This window comes from Genypterus blacodes, unplaced genomic scaffold, assembly GCF_046128005.1.
Source record: "Genypterus blacodes isolate CSIRO-AG114 ecotype Tasmania unplaced genomic scaffold, CSIRO-AGI_Gbla_v1 ptg000067l_1, whole genome shotgun sequence".
NCBI classification, from domain to species: Eukaryota; Metazoa; Chordata; class Actinopteri; order Ophidiiformes; family Ophidiidae; genus Genypterus; species Genypterus blacodes.
Window position 1 is genome coordinate 485,085 of NW_027466879.1, and position 23,232 is coordinate 508,316.

The 23,232-nt window shown below is 44.9% G+C and overlaps 1 protein-coding gene across 2 annotated transcripts; it reads left to right on the forward strand.

Annotated features, from left to right (window-relative positions):
* The first annotated feature begins 795 nt into the window (after positions 1-795).
* Positions 796-22,775, forward strand: usp10 (ubiquitin specific peptidase 10). Of its 2 annotated transcripts, none has more exons than XM_076155383.1 (15): positions 796-1,076; positions 8,975-9,043; positions 10,237-10,282; positions 11,152-11,211; positions 12,465-13,682; positions 15,120-15,211; positions 15,688-15,797; positions 15,899-15,954; positions 16,032-16,135; positions 16,823-16,922; positions 17,386-17,566; positions 18,334-18,499; positions 18,969-19,113; positions 19,255-19,320; positions 19,509-22,775. In XM_076155383.1, exons 1-15 carry the CDS (start codon positions 1,056-1,058, stop codon positions 19,694-19,696), a joined length of 2,622 nt encoding a protein of 873 aa, XP_076011498.1. In that variant the 5' UTR covers positions 796-1,055; the 3' UTR covers positions 19,697-22,775. The 2 variants fall into 2 exon arrangements, with proteins under 2 accessions (XP_076011498.1, XP_076011499.1); XM_076155384.1 differs by having other exon boundaries at positions 12,468-13,682.
* The last annotated feature ends 457 nt before the right edge of the window (positions 22,776-23,232 follow it).

Below are 23,232 nucleotides of genomic sequence, written 5' to 3' on the forward strand. Positions count from 1 at the left end.
GTTTGTTTGCAGTTTCGAATCGAAAATCGAACTCGCCTTACTTTACTTATCTTAATTAAAACACCTGTGAGCATTGTGCAATAATTAGTTGGTTCGATCCACATTCATGCTCGCACACGATGCACGCGGAGACGGAGTCGCGTTTCTACTGTCAAACTCTGCCACGATACTTCCGGTGTTCTGCCAAAACAGTTCTACCTTTAAAATAAATGTCATCAATCGAAGTTTGGTCCTTTACAGAAAAGTCTCTGATGGCACTCTTTGCATATGCGCTTCTTTAAATTGTTTTATAACCTCGACTGTAATTGTGTGCATTAAAGTCTGATTTTTACAACTTTGAAACTACTTGGGCACAAGGGACAATTGTTTATCCAGCTCTGCAATGTCAGGTTACATAGGCGGCAACTATGGCATAAGTGGGTCGGAATTATTACATCAATATTTATTTCTAATGGTAATGTTACATTTTTAACAGTATATACATATATGAAGTATATATAGGTTTATTTGTGAAAATAATTGACACAGAATGTTGGTTAGCTGATGGGGGTCAGGACGATTAAAAAAAACTAAATCAAAGTCATTATAAAATATAATTGTGCAAATATTTATGTTAATGATGTGAATGGGAGCGTGACTAAGTCTTTGAGACCGGACCCACCCTGCTTCTGGCCCAATGGCTGCTGGACCCCCGCGACCCTGAAAGAAAGAGCGGACATAGAGAATGAATGGAGGACTCTTAATCTGAAATCCGACAGAAACCCCTTGCCGGAAGTAGCTGTCGCTGTTGCCTCGACTCATGCTGCCACTACAACCGACCGCGCGCACAGCTAGCAGGCGAGGAAGATGCTAGACAGAAATGGCGGTGACGGTAATGGGAGCAGCATGAAGTGCTGATGCATAACTACGACCGCAACTTAGGAGCGCCAGGACACCGATGGGAAAATGACAATGTCGAAGTAGGACACTCGCTGTAGTTGTCATTACAACCCTGCAACATCACCCCGGGAGTTTGATTATCTGGTCCGCGGAGGAGAGAAGACCTCACCGGGAGCATGGCTTCTTACAGCAACCAGGTAGCTAAGCTAACTAGCTAACGTTAGCTTGCAAAACAACTCACCCTGCACGCTGTGTAACGCTACATGCGCCCCCTCCCCGCTACTCCGGGGTTCAGTTTGAGTTTGCTGAGTGTCTTTTGATCACCGTGTGTCGGTTTAGTGCGTGCTCTTAATTTAAACTTAACCACAGTCGTGTCATTGAACGCTGTATGTGGTGAAAAGTGCTTTCTAATGCCCGCTTAAGCTTCATTGAAACCTCAGCAGCATGGCAGCTAACAGGCCCCAGCTTCATCCACTCAGACCGGCCTGCCCTCGTTCTCCCCTGCGCTCTACTCGCTCATGTTTGCTTCGCTCCGCTCCATGACACCATAGCCTCTCCGCTCAGCGGTTATAGGCGCTTGGCGGTGAGGTCCCGCAGGTGTCATGTGCGATTTAGCCACCGGTCATGAGGAAAATGAAAAGTGCTGCGTGTGTGCCGTGGCCCACCCGCTCAGCGCCGCGACAGGCCCCAGCCCCGGCGCTGATTTACACCCGTTATGACTGCGAATTAGCACTGTTTTGAATTAGGGCCTGTTATTACCATTTTACGAAACGCTTTACATGTCATGTACAAATATAAGCACGCCAAATATGGTGAATTTATTCCATCCAATTCATTTAGCTGTCGCTCAGCTAGCGGCTTCGGACAGGTGGTGTGGTTCCACCGAGGCTAACATTAGCTGCTTAGCGACGTCAAAACGCCACCGGGATTGTCTTTGAATGTCTAGATTTTGAAAACCGGGATTCGAGCTCGCACCCTCTGGAATGTGTGTGATATTAAACTGCAGGCTTCGGGGTTTGATAGCGTTGTGTGGTAGCGAGTCGGGTGTTAGATTTTGAAGGATGTAGCTCTCAGGCTGGAGGCCCATTTTAATGGCTGTCTATGGAGATGCATGCATGTCTGAAGTTTGTACTAGTTAGGTAAAGTGCTGTGTCGCCTTAAATCAGAGATACGAATATATAAAGAAAAATAAAACGGATACATGTTGCAGGACTCGCTGGATTCGATGAACTCATGATCACAAGGGCCACAGCAGCTGAAGCCTGAGTCACTTCAGCTTTCATTCATTACTGGGCTCATTCCACTGGCAGATAGTTCAGCAAAGTTAGGCTAACTACCACAAAACAAAAGGGACAAACCTATGCTCACTCATAAGAAATGACTTGTTACATTGCTTGGTGTACACAATAGCTGGATGTGTACATTAGTGCTCTTCTTCTCTCCCTCTCTCTGTTTCAAAGCACTGTGATCGGGATTCCAGTACTTCATGGTTTTCTGAATAACTTCTTAAATCTTGTTTGGTTGAATGGTCGTTGCAGTTCATATTTGCCCGCAACATTTGCCGTCCATAAGTGCACATGTCTGTACAGAGAGTCTCTGTGTAGTAATAATGGCAAAAATGCAAGGAAGTCGTAAACACAACACACAATTATTAGGATTCTGTTTTTCAACAAATGTTCAAGTTAGTTGAGTAACGGGCATATGACATGTCCCCAGGTGTGAGGGGATGCATGTAGAGACGTCTCACTTCTATTGTGATGTTTAGAGGCCAGAACAAAGCCATTTACAAGCATATAATCCAAGTTTTGCCTTCAGAATACTCATACGTTGATCACGGCGATCTCACTCAGTGTCATATTTACGTAACAATTATTCATCTAAGCAAAATCATAGTTTTAAGGTGCACATAAACATACTGACACTCTCTCAGGCTACTGGAGTAACAGCTTAACAGTGAGTAGTTCAATACTCACAGTACTGTTCGGTACTTCGGTTGTGTTGTGTACATTTTGTTTGATTAGACGTGTGCACAGGTGTGTAACTGAGACGGTAACAGGAGAGGCATTGTCTGTTTGACACTACTTTAAAGAGTGAAACTTGAGGTTATTACATTGTGTTTAAGATAATGGCCTGTGTTATGCAAACACAGGATAAGGCAGCAAAATGCATTTAGGGTCGCCACTTTGTTTACTGCTTACAAAACCCAACCTATGGCCAACTGTATATGCTTAGTAAGAAGTGCATGTGAACACAGTCTGAACTCTGAACCCAGGAGTTTCTTGGGACTGAGGAGTGTTTTAGTAGCTTTCTAGCTTGATGTTCACTGGCAGACATGCAAATGTCAGTATTGGGCCCTCAGGCTCCCTGTAGCCAACACCTCCTTAAAGGGAGGCGTCCATATAAGAAATACGAGAGGCATTAGAGTCTCTGAGTGGTGTTTAAAATGATGCTAAACCTTTTGGCTGGAGGTCAGAAGCATTTGGCCAAATAAACGCCTCTCTCAAGGTGGTTTGGGTCCAGAAGCACAAACACATTCCCCAAACAACTCCTGTAATGAAACTTAAGGTGAGAATAGAGAAGAGAGCTCTCATGTGTTTGTTACACATGCATCTACTGAGGAAGGATTCTTTTCTATTCAGTCTTAAAGTGGAAATTAAATCCAGCTGAATCATATTGAGCAGCTTCTTTGAAAAGCTTAAATCTGTCACGCAGTGCAAACATCTGTGTGACTGGACAGCAAGGACGTTTGAAATGATTTCAACAATTTCACATATTCATAACATCTGTTTGTGACATCTACAGGCTTTTCTAAGGGAAGTCACTAATATTGAACATTCAAGATGTTTACATGTTAAAACTACATAGAATTTTCTGTCTTCATTCATAAGGATCATGCGGTTGAATTAGTAATTTCCCTCAGGATAATAAACTTTCATCTTATCTTATATTTATTCCAACTAAGAGATGTAGATTGTAAATAGATTTTCAGGCATGTAAACACTCTAATGGGAGTAAGACACCCCCACATGTAAATCCTCACCTGGTGGACTCTGCTATACATTATATAACACTGAATGTATGTTCATTCTGTCTTTCGTGAATCACTTGAGTATAGAATGCACCTTAATGAACCGATTTCTCTCAGTAACCTGTGGCTCTTATAAAAGCTTAGTTCAAATACTGCAAGGTGCCACATAAAACTCCAGGAGATCTGAAGCTGCTCCAATCGTCTGTGTGAAAAATGTTCCATCTGCTCTCTGTAAGTGTGAAGGCTGACGTGTTCTCTCCCACAGAGAGGTAAATATTAACCACCACGGATGACAATTATGAAGCTCAGTTATCTTGTTGGGATCATTCTGGGACAGCGTTTCCTCCGCTGTGGCCATGTGCTGGTGTGTAGACGCTGATAAGAGGATGGGTCAGTTATTCATTAGGACGAGAGAAGCAGCAGGATGTGTTGATTGAGAGTGTGGCTAATTAGAATATTCTAGAAATACCTCTCAAATCACCGACTGCTTTCCTGACCCAATCATCACTGTTTCCAGTCTTTCCTCGTTTAATGCTTTTGCAAATCCAAATGGCTCTAATCTGTTATGAACTACAGCTGCAGGCGGTAATAACTGTGTTGGCATTTGGCCTATTAATACATTACCTGCTGAATGTGCAACAAACTCTTCAGGATTGATTCCAAACACGCTGGCATTCTGTAGATATCAGAATGAAAACAAACTCCTTACAGAAGCTTTTTGATGAACAGAAGGCAAGAAATGTCATCGACTTTAAGTCAGTTTGAGAATTGGGGTTGAAAATAAATGAATGAAGGGAAGCCGATGGCTCTGTAATCGAGACAGAAGCTCCGTTCTTGTGCGGGAACTTGTTTTTAATTGATCTAATAGATGGGGAAATGGTCTGATTAAACAAGCCAAACAAGCCCAACAAGTTGAGGAAATGTGCATATTCGTTGCTCAGAGGAGCGCTCAGGTGCAGACAGCTTTGCATGCATGCTGTTTATGCTGCTGCTGGCTGTACACACGCGTGTGCTTGTCAGAACAACAGGCTGGTCACGATCATGAATGGTAAAGGATTCCCTTAGGCAGGATGCTGCTGTGAGAAGGAAAAAAACATTCAGCACAACAAGGACAGAAATGTGACTTCTGTTAAATGTAAATACTTGAGATTCTATGAGGATGATGTTGATCTAAATCAGCTCCACTTCTGTTGGCATGACTCCCACAAACGCCTTCTACTTAAGTGACCATTTATGCCGGTCAGGGCTTCCAATTCCATTCTGCAGCTTCACCAAACATGTGCCAAGCATGAGTCATGTGAACCAGAAAGAAACGCATTCAAAGTCATATAATATAGAATCAAAATATACAACTAGAATGCATCTGTATGCAGTTCTTAGCTTGGTTTGCCTTTGGGTCTAAATCGGAGCCGAGTGATGTGGACGTACATTTCTGTACCATTTTTGGTTCCCCTTTTATCATTTTATTCACAAACCAAATGCTGTAAATAGTAACGTCTTTCTTCTTGAGTATCAATTTAACCAGAGTGTTTGAACACCAGCCCCACACTTGGTTTAGTAAATGAATCAGTTTGTTACACTGTTGCTCTGGTGTGTGATTTTGTTACTACTCCATTGTGATGTGCAGGCACAGACTTGCCCCAGAGCTTCATTGAAAACCTGTCTGACCTTATTTGTAGTGGCGCTGCAGCATTTCCACTGTCTGCCCATTAATAACTCTTTGCATTCCAATTGGAGTGGAAGGATCCAGAGCTGACTGGCCCTGTTATGGTGAGAACACACTGCAGGAATCTGCAATCGTCACCGATTGTTCAATAAAGCAGCGTGATGCTGTATCCTGGTGTTGCACTGATTGATCTCTTCATCTAAACCTGGCATTGGGCTCAGGAATATACAGTAGATGTGTAGCCAGCATAATTGTCTAAAAACCCCGTGGGTGGGTGTAGTTACATTAAACACACTCCCCTTAAGAGAGCATGGTGTTGCTCGGGGAACAGCAGCGGCATTCCTATAGTCAAGCAGATGTTGTGGCAATGTAAGTTTGATCTGTGTTGAGTGTGTGTATGTAAATAAACGGGCACAGAGTTGTGTAACCGAGTGCACTCGTCGTGTTGATCCCACCAACTCCTACATGTGTATGATTACATAGTGTGCTTTGTGTGATTGCTTTATGTTTGACATGCAGCTTAGAGGTTTGTTTCTCTGTCATGTTTGTTGTGATGTTTTGTTTAGGGTTTGTCTACCTGATATTTATCCGCTGGATCTACCTGAAACGGCTTGCTGGTGCGTATAACATTGACAGACGTCTAGTGGCGTTGACTAGAGCCGCAGCATATGGAGACAGATGTGACGTGCGATTGCCTAATGGAACGCTGTCATGAGACTGTGTAAACCTGCGGACGATAGGACAAAGTTTTAGGTTAATCAACTGAAAACTCTGCATTTTCACATCATTTTGGACGACCAGCATTAAGCCTTGATTTAACCCTAAGTGCTGCAGGTGTCCTTTTTCATAGTCAAATCTTCCAGCCACATTGGTAAAAACAGGCTTTCAGTCAATTGATAACCTAAGTCATAAAAAACAAGGACTGATTTTTACCAAGTTGTTTACTTCTTATAAACATAATTTTGTTGCCCTACAAAGGCAATACGCAGACTCATCTTGGAAACACTGATTAAAAACCCACCTCAACTTAACCCGGCTCTGTTTAGGACCCAGCAGCAGAATACAGACTTTGTATTCATGCTAAATATAAACAAAGTACAACCTTTCACACAACCGTGTTCGTGCTGTCAGTTGTAACGTTCGCCCCACTAGAGGCACCGAGCATCTCATCAGTTGTGCATGAGAGCGCTTGATCTGAGCCGTGTGTGTGTGTGTGTGTGTGTGTGTGTGTGTGTGTGTGTGTGTGTGTGTGTGTGTGTGTGTGTGTGTGTGTGTGTGTGTGTGTGTGTGTGTGTGTGTGTGTGTGTGTGTGTGTGTGTGTGTGTGTGTGTGTGTGTGTGTGTGTGTGTGTGTGTGTGTGTGTGTGTGTGTGTGTGTGTGTGTGTGTGTGTGTGTGTGTGTGTGTGTGTGTGTGTGTGTGTGTGTGTCATTGACAACTCTGACATCATCTCCCCTATTATAATTAATTAATTTATGCAAATATAACAAAATAAACATGTGAATGAGCGTCCTATGTACATGATGGACCCTCAAATGATGTTTCTGCCAAGTTTGTAGGTGATTGCTGATTGATTTGAGGTAACTTGGCGTTTCTGACACAGCCGCTCTACAGGTCTACATTTCAAAAACCTTTCCAGCTCTGCTCACTCTGTCGTGCTGTGCCTGTCCTGCTCTGTGTGTCTGTGAGTGTAGAAATCATACAGATGGCTAATTTGTGGTAATCCTCAGCGTAAACGAGCAGCAGGAGCAGCTTAATGTGGTACGTGTGGCACGCCTGCAGAAAGAGGCAAAGGGCCATTCTCTCTGTTGTGATTGTATCAGCCATCCTGAGGCCGTCGGATTATAGGTGGCTGTTTGCCGCTTGTAGTGCCGTTTCAGCAGTGTGGGCCCTCGTGTGGGGCCTCGTTTGCACAGACTTGCATATGCTTCAGCTGCACTTTCTTTTCTCTGCACCTCCCTGTCAACGTTCCACCACTTTTTGCGCTGAGAGGATTAGCAGCACAGCTAGTGTAAGCGTTTCACCTTTTCTCCACCTGCTGTGTGTGTGATGAGTGCCACTTCAGAGTCCCAACACACACAGTCTGTCAGCTGGTGTTGTATACAAATGCACAATAATTAACCAATATTAACTTTTAAGTAAAATGAAAACTCCATAAATCATCTTCCATGTACACCAATTCATATCCTCCCACCCAATATGACTGATTAACTAGTTCTGGCTTCACCGATAAGAGTTTAACTGCTCTAGATTACATTTGATAATAATCTTCCCTGTTATCTCTGTCTCCGTACACACTGGTCTCTCCACCCTGTCAGTGTGTCACGTCTCAGAAGCTAACTGTGATTGGCTAAGATCACGTTGATCCTGCCTCTGTTCTCTTCAAATATATATCAATCAAACCGTCTGAAGTCTTAAAACATGCTGAGTCATTACAGCTACATGCATTTTATGACTTCAATTCAATTACAATAAAGGCAACAATGATTATTTTGACTTGACATCCTGTAAATGCCACAATGCGATTGAGATCCTGCTAACTAAATAACAGAGCTAAGTTGTTCTAGGTGTAATCGGTCTTTGCTCAGTTCAAACCTGGTCAAACATTGATTTATGTTTTAGTGTTTGGCACTGCCAGGATAAAGTTTAGACAGTCACACCGTTGAGTTCTTCACACAGCCATTTGTTCCCGTTTTGCAGATCATGCATACCTCAGCATGACTCATCACTTCTCTTTGTTGTAGTTACGGTATACGTTGATCAGTGACGATATTAAAACCACGTGACAAATATTGTGTAGGTCCCCTCATGCAGCTCTGAGCCATGGAGGCCTGGACTCCACAAGACCTCTGAAGATGTCCTGTGGTATCTGACACCAAGATGTTAGCAGGCAGATCCTTTAAGTCCTGTAAGTTATGAGAGGTGGGGTCTCCGGGATCAGATTTCCCAGCACATCCCACTGATGCTCCATTCGTTGTTGAGAGTCTAGTCGTCTAGCCATCACAATTTGTCAAAAGTCTTTCAGTCCTGCCTTAAACCCTTCAACTTCAAGAACTGAGGCTTTACCTGCTGCCTAATATATCCTACCCTCTGACATGTGCTCTTCATAATGAGAGGATCGGTGTGGTTTGAATGTTGTGGCTGATGCTTTGATGCCGGCACTGCAGTCTTGGCTCACTGCTGGCTGCTGTACCTGTAGCTTCATTGACATTGATGTCTGTTTCTGTTTCACTTATCCAGTGAAAGATGGCATAGGTTGCCGTAGAGGCCGTGTGTTGTCTCCTTCATAGTCGACAAAGACAGTTGGAAATATAAAGTCTCTTTCAACAAACGTTTGTGCCATGTTTGCTTTATGACATCACCTTTGTTTTGAACTAACAGCTGTCTTCCTTTGTCTCCACAGTACATCTTTGGGGAGTTCAGCCCTGATGAAATCAATCAGTTTTTTGTGACTCCACGATGTTACGTTGAGGTAAGACGCTGCAACACAAATAATACTGTTGAATCTGTTTTAAATAAGCTCTTATTGCTGTTAAATCATCAATGTAGTCTTGTATAGTACAGACGTCTTTCGCCAGAAATTGGTCAGATGTGTCGAGGCTTGACAATGAAGAGATGTCATTGTCTGCTGAGAACTTTCCCCAAACATTCTCACCTCAGCCTCTGTCTGTGTCCACTGCTGAATCCATGTTTCAGACAGACAAATAAACGGACCTCTTTAAACCTTCAAGTCTTTTATTTAATGGCAGTGGCAGAGCGGGTGACATGCAGCTGCGTTCCTCTGCCCTAATTTGATTTCTGGCTGCACCTCGATCCTCGTCTGACCGGGAAATTGGTTTGGTGGTCCATCTTTGAGGGCGTTCCAGTGCTCTTATTTCTGCTCCCATGATGGAGGACCAAGGAAGCTTTCAGCTGTCATCAGTAACTTCTGATGACACCTGAGACGCCATGTTTCATTTCTTCACAAACTCATTCCCCTGTTCCTCCGACCTTGAGTGTGTTCCTCACATCTTGTCTTTGTGTCTTAGTCACTCCTACTTAAAGATGCAATTATCCAGCGTCCAACCCAAACACGTACCTGAGGGGGGGCAGGATATTAGAAACGCCTTTCTGTGCAATGCATTTTTTATATTACAGCACCAACTGCTACCAACTTCTATGGCCATAGTGGCCATCGAGTTGATTCAACAACCCTCTGACACGTCAACCAAAACTGAACATTAACAGCCTGACTAAGGTAGGATTTATAGCAAGGCTGTTATAATGGATTGTATAGGACTATAGGTGTATCTGATAAGGTGGCCCCCTAGTGGACATGTCGCACTATGGCTCCCTCGATATTTGACCCCTGAAGGCAAAAGGTTAATGGGACTATTTCCAAGAGTGACTGGCAGTCTGTACATAAAACAAAATGGTGGTTGTGAGAAGAAATGCAGCACAGTGGAGGCTGATATGTGAAAACAAATCAATAAAGATCCCACAGGAGGAGTGGATTAAAGGGAGATGGGATGAAGGACACCTCTGGAGGCAGCTACTGGTTTTGTAGATTTGTTTCTAGATTTCGGTATAAAGACAGGAACCTTGATGTAATTCAAGATGTCATTCCATAGATAAGGAGTGTTTTTAATGTTTGTATGTCTAATTTTGCCTTTTGTCTCCTCCCAGCTTCCTCCGTTCAATGATAAGGCCCCCTGTGTCAGTCAGTCTTCTGGTATGTACCCTACTGCTAGACCGTCAAATCATTTATGATGCAATCTCTCGTACATGTCAGTGTATTTCCTCAAAGCAGGACTTATAAATGTAAGAAAGTTGTGAAAGTGATAAATGTTACATGCTTGTATTTGCTGCATCATGCCGGTGTAGAGAAACCTCCCAAGTGTGAACCGTCGACTCCTCCCCTGTGGTGAGAAGGAGCAGCAGCAGCAGCAGGAGGAGTGAGCTGCTCCAACATGAACACAAGCAGATACTTTCCCTCCTAACAACACGATTTGAGAGGCGACCCAGAACTCAAAACTATTATAAATAGTAGTAGTAGTGTGTAGTAAATGTTCATCAGTGATCTTTCCACCCCCCCGGCTCCCTAAATGGCAGAACTACGCTGATTTGGCTGAACTTCCCCCCACGGAGCCATTTTCCGATCAGGAACATTCTCTGACATCTTAGTTTTCTTTTCTTGTTTGTTTGTTCTGAGTCGCTGCTCAAATCGTGATTTGTGTTGGAATGTATCCACTTGGGTTCACGCTGGAGCAGCACACTGGTGTTGTTGCTCTTCCTCAGCACAGGGAAGGAGAGGACGGATCTCTGAGGCTCACCGGCAATGCACAGATGCTTCTCATTGTTTTTGCATATATATACTGTATATTCTGTAAAAGCATATTATGTTAAGTATGAGGAACAAATCCAACTAGATCTTGACTTCTTTTCTTTTTTTTTTGTAAGGATACATCAGGCCTGTTTAACTTTTGAATTTTTCAAGCTTCAAGCCACCAAAGTCAAACTAATGCCAGCCACCTTACTTTGAGATTAGTGCCCTCCTGTTTATGATCCTTATCCTTACCTTGATTTGTATTGATTATTTAGGAAGTTACTGCACTCCTGCTGTACCTTTTATTATGGAGTCAATGGGACTGCAGGTTTGCGGTGAGTTGGGGCGTCTGACACCTTGTGGCTTGACTAGCTGTTGTACGTTTGCTGTTAAAAGTCCAAATCCAGGTTTTTCAGAAACTGGTGGCTTTCTCAACCTTGCACTTGTGTTTCTCCTCTTGCCTGTCGGTTCAATCTGTAGAGCTTTGCATGCTCAGATACTGTCTAAGTATCTTATCCTCTCTTGCATATAATGCCTTTTCACCACTGCAGGGCTCCAAGTTGAATTCAAGGCATTCAATGAGTTTTAATACAATTTTCTGCTGGTTTACTAAGGTGATGGATTAATGTGGTTGCTAACACGTGTGGAACTATTAAGCTAAATTAAAGGTTTGACTGTTTAATGCATTGTATAGTCAGGAATTGTGAGTTCACTATCACTAACAGAGGAACTTCTAATCCCGTTAGAGGAATTAACTGCTGTCTTCATGCCCTTAATCCTTACAATACCTCAGGTTTACAGTGAGGGAGAGCCGTCTGAATCATGATGAAGGGTGTTTGATTGATTTTTAATCTGATTTGCATTTACTAATGTCTTCTCCTTTGTTCACTCTTCACTTGACACCTCTCACTGCATAATAATGCTGTGCACTAAATGATTGTGCTGATTTAAAGTGTGTGTGCGTGTGGTTGATTGGCACAGTTGATGCTGTTCGGGTCACTTTTTTAACTTTGGACCATAGTAAGGATCAGCACATTATCAGGGAGTTACCAGATCCCTCTTTTGCACATTTTTATCTTCTTAAAATGTTTCTTAAGTCTGATTTAAAGCCTGTAAGAAGCAATGTGCACATTTATTTAAAATTTGGCAGAGATGCATTTTTATATGATCAATAACCAATCAACATCAAAGTCGTAGGTCAGGTTGGACCCAGCTCTTATTATTCTGACCCATTTGACTTAAATACACCTTAAACCTCCAGGGACATGTTGGTCCTATCAGCTCATTCCATTACCATATCCCTGGTATTCACATCCACGGAAGGAATTTGACTTAAGCCAACAATTGACCCAACAGTTCTTAGAGCTATAAATAAGTAGAGTAAACGTTGGTGCTCTTGCTGGCACGTCTGAACTTCAGATTGCTCTCACGACTGCTTTGCCATTTAGGTCACTTGTTAAGGAATGTAGCTTTATACTGAACTTAGCAGCGCAACTGTGTGTGAGTGTGTGTGTGAGAGAGAGAGAGAGACTGGCTGTATTTGATGACAAAAGTCTTTGTGTCTCACTGATTGCCATGTCGTCTGTAGCAGAAGACTACCAGCACATTGAGTTTGGAGTTGGTGAGGTGATGGATTCCAAGGCTGTCGGGGGAAACGATCCCCTGTTCAAGGTGTCCAGCACCCTCAACCCCCAGGCTCCAGAGTTCATCCTGGGCTGCCAGCCAACCCAGAAGGCCCAGCAGATGGGTGCTCAAGCAGACGACGTCCCCGACGGCTCACACTATGACTCGCTGGACGGCCCCGACTCGGAGGTCTCGGCCGTGGACAATCAGGCCTGCCTGGACATGGACGGAATGTCCGGCAGCCTGGGACAGCGAGAGAGGAAGAAAAAGAAAAAACGACCACCGGGGTACTACAACTACTTAGAAGGCGCAGCTGGCAGCCATGCCACTGCTGCAGATGGGACACCAATAGCTCTGGTGAACGGACATGCACTCGGTGCTCCACACCACAGTGCTGAGGATGTGGTTGGTAAGACATTGCCAGAGGCTGAACTTCCTGCCCCTGGTCCTCCTTCCACAGCAACATCTGCAGCTGCCGTGGCAGCAGCCAAGTTTGTCCCCTCATCCACTGTCAATCAGAGGACTTGTGACAGCCCCGATGACTCTTCTTTGGACCTAACCAGTGGAACTGCCTCTTTATCAGATGGCAACAATGCAACTTCCCCTTCTTCATCCTTCTCTCAAAGCAGAGGGATGACAGAGGGACCAAGGACTGCCGATCAACAACCAGATCATTTGGCTCCACAGAGCCCTGAACTCTCAGATAGTGGAGCACACAGTCCCCCCTCCAAATCGCCTCTTCCTCCCTCAGCCAGCCCCTCTGCCACCACTTCTATTATAACTACTGAATTGGAGGGGAGGGAGGTGGGAGACAGCGGGGTGGCCAATGGGCTAGCAGAGCCTGATGCGGTCAGTGCAGACGGACACAAAGAAGACTGTGAGAGCACGGATCAGGCTCAGCAGGCCCCCCCAGACTCTGCTGGGGAGCTGGTGGTGACGGAGCAGCAGGTCCACTCACCTGCCCCACCAGCTGCACCTACTGCCAACCTCCCTAAATCTTGGGCTAGTCTTTTTCACAACTCCAAGCCTCTGCCTGGGGGCCCTCAGGCCTTTGTGGAGGTGAAAAATGTTGTGGAAGTAGTTTCTCCCTCCGTGGCCGTGCCGGAGCAGCCTGAGAAGGTCACAGAGGTCAAAGAAGGCCCTGTGCACGTATCAGAGGACCCCATGGCCCCCAAGCTTGCAGGTACCTGTTTTTCTCTGTTTTAACGTGGAAGCAGTCGGGGCTTCACTGAATCACTGCTCATTTTCTTTCAATCCACTTGGTGGCAGTGTTGAGACGGCCGTACTGTCCCCGCTTCCTGCACGTTCGTCGTCATGCTGTTTAACAATTAACATTTGAGCAAAAGAGGAAACGGGTGAACAGGTGACATCATTTCATGTTGCTGATGATGGCGATTAATATGCTCAGTTTGCTCAGTGATGCTTTGCCCCAAGTCGTGCTGCATCCACTTACTAGACCCTGAATGAACACAAGGTGGTGGTAGTACACACAAAATAACTGAGGCCCTGAGTCATGTGTCATGTTAGTTTGAACCAACGGCTCTCATGGTCCTGCAGCTCACAGCAGTGCCCGACTCTCCCTCTCAAGTTAGTCTGACACTCAGGATGGCTTAGGAACTCTTGATGAAGTAAACACACCTGGTTTAGAGCCTCAGGTTAAGATAGAACAGTGAATTATGGGAAAGAAATGCAGACACATGTGTGAAACTTGATCATGTGAAGAAGAAGAGTCAGAGTTTCAGCATTCAAGTTTCCAGTTGTCTCTAAACATCTCATCGACACGGAGAGCCTCGGAAACAAACAGAAGCCACAACGATGGTAGCTTCGCCCCGTGTTATGACCAATCAGCTCAAGCAAACACACTGACAGACAACAGTTTATATCTTTTTAAGAGGAATTTCAGTTTGATTTAGTTGAGGGTTTGCACTCAGACACACAACATCAACCATGAAGAGATTAGTGGTGAGATTCTGCTGCGGTCAGTCGATCGGGGTGCTGTTGTGAAATGTGTGTTTACTGAAAGCAGTGTGTGCAATTCTGAGTTCGGTCTGTTCAGATCAACTGTGATGCTGCATGTGTGTACACGGGGGTTGGGTCTTTGTTATTCTGCAGTCATGTTTCCTTCCAAATGTTTGATTGATCCAACACATTCCTGTCAGGAAAGTAGGAAAAAGTGTGGCATGAAATTAGTCCTGTAAGTTTAGTTACACACACACACACACACACACAGGTCCAGTTTTAGAGATACAGATGAGCTCTATTGTTTTGTTTTCATATTGTCTTATGCAAATGTAAAGATTTGATCTTCCATCTTTCTCAAACCACCACTTGTCACATGTTTCTGCTATTTCATCACTTGTATAAATGTCCACGTTACCATGGGAACTGTGATTGAATGACAGCCTCCCTTCCTAGGCGTGGTACAGCACAGTCTCTCTCTAAACCAGCTGGTCTCTGGTGCCGTAGTCATCTGAGGCAGCGGAGGAGGGAGCGACACATGCAAACCTTTCTGCTCATCCTGTGACTCCTGGGTTCACTCGGTGATGCCACTCCAGTGTCTGTGTGTCTTTTGTCGGGATCGCAGTTAAAGAAAACGTGTCTTGTTTGTTTGAATCCTCAGAACTTATTGAGAATGTGAAGTTGATACATAAACCAGTGTCTTTGCAGCCGAGAGGACTGATCAACAAGGGAAACTGGTGCTATATCAATGCTGTATCCTTTCATTCATCTCTGCCTGCTGCCTTTACACTGTTTACCCTTTGAATTTAGATAGAATAGGTTTCATTATGACATGGGGTTCCAGGTCTTGTGAGTGGATGAACGCTCTGTGTAAGAGACCAATTATAGATCGACTCAAGTAAAGTAAACTCTATAATCAGAGTTAATCACAGACCCTCCTCATGCTTACACAACACGTGAGTCCTATTAACTTTATCAATGTATTACTATTAAACTGACTACAGTGTTCTCCAGCCTTTTCTCTAATCGGTTCATCTCTCCCTTAAGTCTTTTGAAGGGGAAACTCAAATTAGCGATATCTTCTGAAGGCTTTCTAAGTTTTAACTGCTCCAAAGCTGTGGTATAGCAACCTGTTACTAAGGTCTCAGTGCATTAGAATGTGTTGATCTGATAGTGTGTGTGTGTGTGTGTTGTGCTGCTGCGTTTCCTCCCTGACTCTGAGCACTCAGACCCTACAGGCCCTGATCGCCTGCCCCCCCATGTATCACCTGATGAAATCCATCCCTCTGCACAATGAAACGCAGAGGTCGTGCACCTCCACGCCCATGATGGACAACTTGTAAGTCGTGTCTCTAAACCCTCATATTCAATTGGACCTTAAAACGCTGTGCCACGTGTTTAACCCTGCGCTGTCGCCCCTTGTTTGTCCGTCTGAAACAGTGTGAGGCTGGTGAACGAGTTCAGCAACATGCCGGTGCCATCCAAGGTCAAACAAGGTAAGATGCAGTAACCTTTGACCCCATAAACGTTACATCCATCAGCTCCACTAACGCTGTCTTTGTTGTGTTTCCAGCTGTTGGCGATAAAGTGATAAAGGACATTCGACCTGGTGTTCCCTTTGAGCCCACTTACATTTACAGACTTCTCACCCTCACCAAGTCCAGTCTCTCTGAGAAGGTGAGTGACGCCGCCTCAGGATCTCAACTCACACTCCAGGGTCTCTTGGTTTGGAAAGTGAGGTCACATCTTAAAGTTTCACAAAGCTCATGAAGCTCAAACCCAAAAGAAAAAACGAATGAGATTTTTATTCCCCGACTGTCTCCTCACACATCACCGTGGTAACCAGACAGTGACGGCCGCTCTGAGAGGTTTCTGTCTGATCAAGTTCAAATGAGTTGGACCTGATTATCTGCTGAACCAAACACTCAAAGTCAAAACTAAAACGTTAATAAGAAGTGGAGTTTACAGTGAGATAGTAGTTAAGATCCACTCAGAAGTTCTGATGTAATTTGGTATTTAATTTGGCAGAAGTGTATCAGACCTGTGCTCTGTTGTTTTTAGAAGAAGCTCATTCCTGTGGAACAGATGGTGCTAGAAGGCCGTGTCTTCCTTTCCTCCCCCTCGTAACACACCTGCAGGGATTCACTGCTTTAATCAGTCAAGTCACAACTCTGATAAGGATCAGATTCATTAGCCCTTAAATAATTTGATGTTTTGAACTCATTTTATCTCCACAGTACATCGTGTCTCAATGCTCTTTGAGTGTCACTGTTAGACCTGCATGGTGGCACTCTCAAGTGTGTGTTAATCTGTGTGTGTGTGTGTGTGTGTGTGTGTGTGTGTGTTTGTGTGTGTGGCTCTCAGGGGCGACAGGAGGATGCTGAGGAGTACCTTGGCTTCACTCTGAATGGACTGCATGAGGAAATGCTGGCATTGAAAAAACTGATCTCACCTCAGGAAGAGAGTAAGTAGATCATGTGTTTACATTAAAGCTGCAGTCTGCTTCTTGAGTGTCACGTTTGTGAAGTCTGACCTTAAAGTCCGTGTTTATTTTTTATGAGACTGTGACAAATCACTTTGGTAGCTTTAATGTGACTGAACAAATTGATAGTGTAGAAATTGGCGACTGGGCGGTCACAGACTGTGCAGACCTAAACACGGCACACAAACACAACACACAAGATCCAGACTCAAGGGATCCTCATTTCATTTCTAGCAAACGACTTTCCTCAGCCAAAGTTTCTTTCAAAGTCAAAGCTGATGTGTCAAATATAAATGGGGTCATCAAGTTCTCGTGGAATTAGATTCTTGCCTTAATGGCAGTCTGATCATATATGTAACATGCATGTAAACATACAGAGTTACTTTCAAGGCCTTTTCTAGCTGCATTTTCTAGCTCACATTTTCCTATTTGTCCATCAAAACAGAGGCTCCCACACCCAACGGCCCAGAGGCCCAGCCTGGTAAGGAGGCAGATGCTGCTGAGAATGAAGAAGGAGGCAGCGAGGACGAGTGGGAGCAGGTCGGCCCCCGAAACAAGACCTCCATCACTCGCCAGGCTGACTTCGTCCGCACACCAATCACTGACATATTCGGTGGGCTCATCAGGTAAATGAACAGAAACGCTGTTGATCAGAACAGTAACTCAAACTTCACACTGTCTGGACCTACATCTGTCTTCTGACTCAAAGGCTTTGACCTTTAGTCTCGCCACCGCCGCCGTCACAAACAAGCCTCGCCACCTCCCGCCTCTCTCCAACCAGCCGTGCGGTCCTTCAGAATAACAGCAGCCTGCGGTCAGAGACGCGGCTCTGAACTCTCAGTAAGGTTTTGAAAGTCTAGAACCTGTGAGGGGCGTCGTCTGCCTAAATAGCAGCTTCCACGAGGTTCTGGTCTGGCACAAAGCTCCACGTCTGCACTGGAGCCGTTTCTCAGAAATGGCTGCAACCAGAAAGAAACTGAATCCATGGGGGTGTGTGTTTACAGAGTGTGGTGTGTGAGTGTGTGCGCCCACTCATCCTGGCTGGGGTCCACAGACGCTTCGGCCACTCGTTGAAGTAATGGGGTTGACTTGAAGAATTAGAGCAACAATTTAACGGTGATTTTCACTTTGTTCTGATTTAAAGTCCTGGTCTGCAGGACAACGTCTGCAGTCAGATGGCGTTCCTGTTCTAAGGTTCCCATCATAGAACGTCAGTTATTGAGGTAGAATGACCTCATAGTTATTGTGTCGGCACCCAAACTCAGGTCAAACCGTCCGCAGCGAAAGTATCGGAGGCCGTGGAAGTCTTAATTCCTCTTTCACTCGTTTTGTCTTTCATGTCCAAGCAGTTTTAGTTTTGAGACGCTCACTTTGCTCCTTTCCTTTCTCTCAGGTCGGTAGTCTACCAACAGAACTCTAAGGAGTCGGCCACCCTGCAGCCCTTCTTCACCCTGCAGCTGGACATCCAGTCGGAGAAGATCCGCGCCGTGCAGGAGGCTCTAGAAGCGCTGGTGGCACGGGAGACGGTCCAAGGTTACACTTCTAAAACTAAACAGGAGGTAAGAGAGCACGTCAGGACTCTATTAATACTACGACGATGACGCGTCTAAATGGTTGAGGGTTTGAGTTGTTTAGACAGTTTAGAGCTTTATTAAAGAGGCGCCATTGACTCTAAAGCTCCTTGTGGTGAGTCTGCTCAGTGGGAATCAGCTTTAAGTGGGTTTGCAGATAAACTTTGTGTCCCAGTTGTTAGCCTGTGTCATTTCCTGGACAGTAAAGTTTGGAGGATGACTCAGCCTTAAACTGCAAGAATCACCAGATACATTCCTGACAAATAGTTTGTTCTGTTCTTGTCCTGTTCTGATGTGTTTACAAGCAATTTAAGGTCTTTTATGTTGGCGCACAGTTGCAAATCAACTTTGATGGTTATCTGAAAACTTAATGTTAAAAACTTAAAAGCGATGTGAGTCCGTCCGTTTGTTCTCTGACTGAACCGCATCCTAAGCATTTTGCGGCTGCTCTTTGTAGATTGAGATTAGCCGGAGGGTGACGCTGGAGGAGCTTCCCCCCGTCCTGGTGCTTCATCTCAAGAGGTTTGTGTTTGAGAAGACCGGAGGCTGCCAGAAGCTGACCAAGATCATCGACTACCCCGTCGACCTGGAAATCAGCAAAGGTGCGAAGATGAAGAAGCTTAGAAACTACAAGTCTTACATTCAGAATTGTGTTTTGATTGCTCGGTCAAACAGGAAAAGCAGGACGTTCATCTTAAGAGCGGTGGATTTGACGTGGCCTCTTCTCTTCTCTGTTCTTTCAGATCTCTTGTCCTCTGGAGTTCGGAGCAAAGTCATAAAAGGCCAAAGAACTTACAGGCTCTTTGCAGGTTTGTTTAGTTCTCACATTATCTGGAAGTGTTCATAGTTCTGTCACCTTTATTTATGTGTTACATCACACATAAGCCACCTAAACACGCAGGCCAGCTCTGCTCTGGGTTCAGCTCACACAGGAACAGCCAAAGTTCACGACATGGATTTCCCCCTCTAATCCCTTCTTTCTTCTTCTTCCCCTCAGTTGTCTATCACCATGGGAACAGTGCGACTGGCGGTCATTACACCACAGACGTCTTCCACATCGGTCTTAACGGCTGGCTGCGCATCGACGACCAGGCCGTCAAGGTCATCAACCAGTACCAGGTGGTGAAGCAGACTGCAGAGCGCACCGCCTATCTGCTGTACTACCGCCGCGTCGACCTGCTGTAGACACACACACACACACACACACACACACACAGACACACACCCATACGCAAGCATACCACAAACACGCACACACCCACCCACAAACACACACACACACACACTCTCACAACTCACTCACGACACACACACACCCACACCAAACTAATGAACAGGAACACTGCCCAACTTCTTCTATTGCAAGATTTCCCTCTTCTTCCCTCTTGTTCCCGCTTACCTGAGAACAGCTTTCCAGACACTTTTCCTCCTCCTCCTCCTCTTTTTCTTTGGGAAGAAGAGAAACTCGCTGCGTTCACAAAATAATTCCCTGTGACTGCTCTCTTCTCCTGCACACCACTGCTCCTTTTTCCCTGTTTTTTTTGTCTTTTTATTTTTTAATTTTTAAAGCAGCAAAAAGAGGACAGTTGAAGAGACGGGGCGGCGAGTTCCACCTGAGACTCGCTCGCTCGCCCTCTGGTCGGGAGCCCCAGCCCTCCGCTGGTTGAACGGGTGGACGCGCACAGGAAGAACTATCCGCCACAGGCTGCACGTGGATACGCCGACCGCCGCGGGTGATTTCTCTCGTTTTGATGACGTTTTTTCTAAGGAGATGACGTTAGAACTATCAGTGTTTTGCCTTCTAACAAGGAGTACCGTCAGCCGAATGAATTTTCAGCATTTGAAAAAAAACAAAAAAAACCCTCGTGCATTGAAAAGGCCCAGCACCAGCATTATCATGAGTCTCTGCTCCCGAGGCCAGATTCTCTTTCTCTGCCGCCGCCAACAACAACAACAACAACCGACTCCTCCATTTCCTTACGTTTGAGACGCTTTGAAAGCTCCACAGTTGAAACTTGAGCCATCAGAAATAGGGTCAAAGATTGATGTTATAATGTATCAGAACCGAAGAGCTTCCTTGTTTAAAAGAGAGAGAGAGAGAAAAGAGACGTTTAGAAAAATAAAAACCTATTAATGCGCTTTAGGAAAGTGATAACAAAATAAAAGCTTCTGTGCACAAAAATTTGAAGTGATTCATGATAAAGTCGTGACAGGCAAATGCATATTTTGCAAGATATTTAGAGAAAAATATTGAAAAAAACGAATAAAAAAAAGAGAAAAAGTAAAATCTAGGTGACTGACAGCTGCTTTGGGTCCTGGAGGACTGCGCTAGTTTTCAGACTGGAGACTGGAGAGATCAAAGACAGATTCCACTGCAAACCCCGCCCTCACTCGCTCACTCTGTACATCTCCTCCCTCCCTCCTTTCCCGCCTGCCTGATTGATTACTTTCTCCTCTGTTCTCGGCTGTCCATAAAGGTTCCGCCTGTGTTCCCGTGGCTCCCCAGTGTATCTTTGAGCCGCTTCACCCTTCTGACCCGGGTGGGGGGAGGGGGGGCTGCCTTAGGTTCAACGTGTACGAGTCAAACCTGAATCAGGCACAAACGGTCTGATGTCACCATATATGGGACAGGGGGGAGGACAGGGGGGACGTACCTGACCTCTGACCTCTGTATTTAGTCTTTTTGTGGCTCGGCGTTTCCTCCCAGATGAGGGAAGCTGAGCGTCGAAGGGAAAGCGGGACTCCGTCTGTGCTCTAAGCTCGAAAAACAAGACCCTGGAAATGCGCACAAAAAGGAGATTGCGTTCGTTTGCTCGTGTTGAAGTGAAGATGCCGATTCTGCATCCTTCATTGTGATGATTTTTTGTTTGTTACTAAAAAAAAAAAAAAAGATGTTAGTTCTTTTTTCTTTTGTTGATTGATCATTTACCAGATGTCCCCCACGCTCTCGCTCTCCCTTCAGAACCCCGCTTGCATTTGAATTGGTGTTTGGAAGAAATTTACACTGGCTAAAGCACAACAATGAATAAAATTGAACTCGTTCTTTGCTTGATATTCTGTTGATCATTCTTCTCTCCCCGGGGGGAATTGTTAGTTTTTTTTTTTTTGCTTTTTGACCCATTTCATTCCAGCCAGTGTCCCAATTTCAGTATTAAGCGTTTACAGAAGGTCATCAGATGAGAGTATTCCTACGCCACCCGGGCTTTGTACACTTGTATCCTTCAGCGGTGTCGCGCACGGCGGTGGGACTCAATCCCCGTCTGAATGTGGCTCCCCCCCACATTCTCCTGCTTCCGATCAGATGTGAAGTATTGAAATCCTTTTAATAGTATTTGAATATCAAGAGGACGTTGTTTTAAAGATAGAAACGGACAAACTAATGTTCTCGCCTCCCTTCAGGCTCCTGTAGGCGGTGCTGTCGCAGCGATGTCGTACGTTTAATGATGCGGATGTGCAGGCAGGTGCAGAGCTGGATGTTTGCTCACAGACGCTTTGGTACACAAACGGTTTGTTTAAAGGAGAAACTAAAACTGTTGTCATAATGACGCCAATAATATTTTAACTTCAGCTACGTTATGACATTTCAAGGTGTGCTCCTATTGGCTGGTTTATAAAGGGGGGGGGTGAGGGGTCGTAGCAGCATCACACTCATATTCTGCGTTTAAATCTGTGACCAACCATGTGAACGTCACCGAAGCTATTCTGGATCAATGAGCCACTTCATGTTCCTCTGGTGGTTGTGTTTGATGTGGGACAGCTGGACGTCACACACACACACACACACACTCTGTAGGAGCCTTCACACAATCATGACTTCTCAGAATCATGTTGAATCAGTTTGAATCTAAATTGAATTGTTTTTTATCTCAAAGTGCACATTTGCTTTGAGACGCTCTCTGCATCACTCATGATGTCATCGTCATGTCGTCATTTTATCTTTACATAATGTGGGTTTGCAATGTTGTAAACAAAAGGACAGTCTTCAGCCCTGCCGCCTTTCCCCGCAATCCATGTTCACATCCATTTTTGCCTTTTCCATCCATAAACCTCATCAGTCCACCACTCAGTCCTTTACAGGAGACCAGATGTTTGATACTCTTCAATGACCTAAACAATAGTTTCAGTGGTGCTGCTGGGTTTTGCAGTCATTTTCTGCACAAATTGTACCATTGTTGGTTTGCATATTTTCCTTTTGGCTGAGGAGAATGTATGGAAGTTGGGACACCTTGAGCTTTCCATTGTACACACTCTTAATCTCATGAAATGTGCTGTTGAACTGCTTCAGTAATGTCATTGTTTCTCCGGTTTGTTCTCCTAACACTATTGTCAGCTGGGAATTGTCGGGATCCTAAAAAATCAAAAAATCTGTCTTTTAATTTTCAGCCTCCAGCATCTATTTTGTTTATTGTTCAAATAAAGAATTGTGCAAAAAGCAATTTGCTCACGTGTATTCTGAAGAATTTGTTCCGCTCCTCCCAGCATCTGCAGCCTCCTCACTCTGGCCCGGGTTTACAGAGCAGAATGTGCTCAAAGAACCAGAACACGAAGCGGATCCACGTCTTGGCGTCTCGGTCGACCCCCACTTTCATTACCACACTCTCTTGTTCTTGCATGTCAACACACACGGCAGTAGATCACGTCTCCCTGGCTGTGGTCTCTCTGGCTGCCTCCCTCCCTCCGTGCCCTCAGCGCTCTCTCTCTCTCTCTCCCTCTAGCTCGCC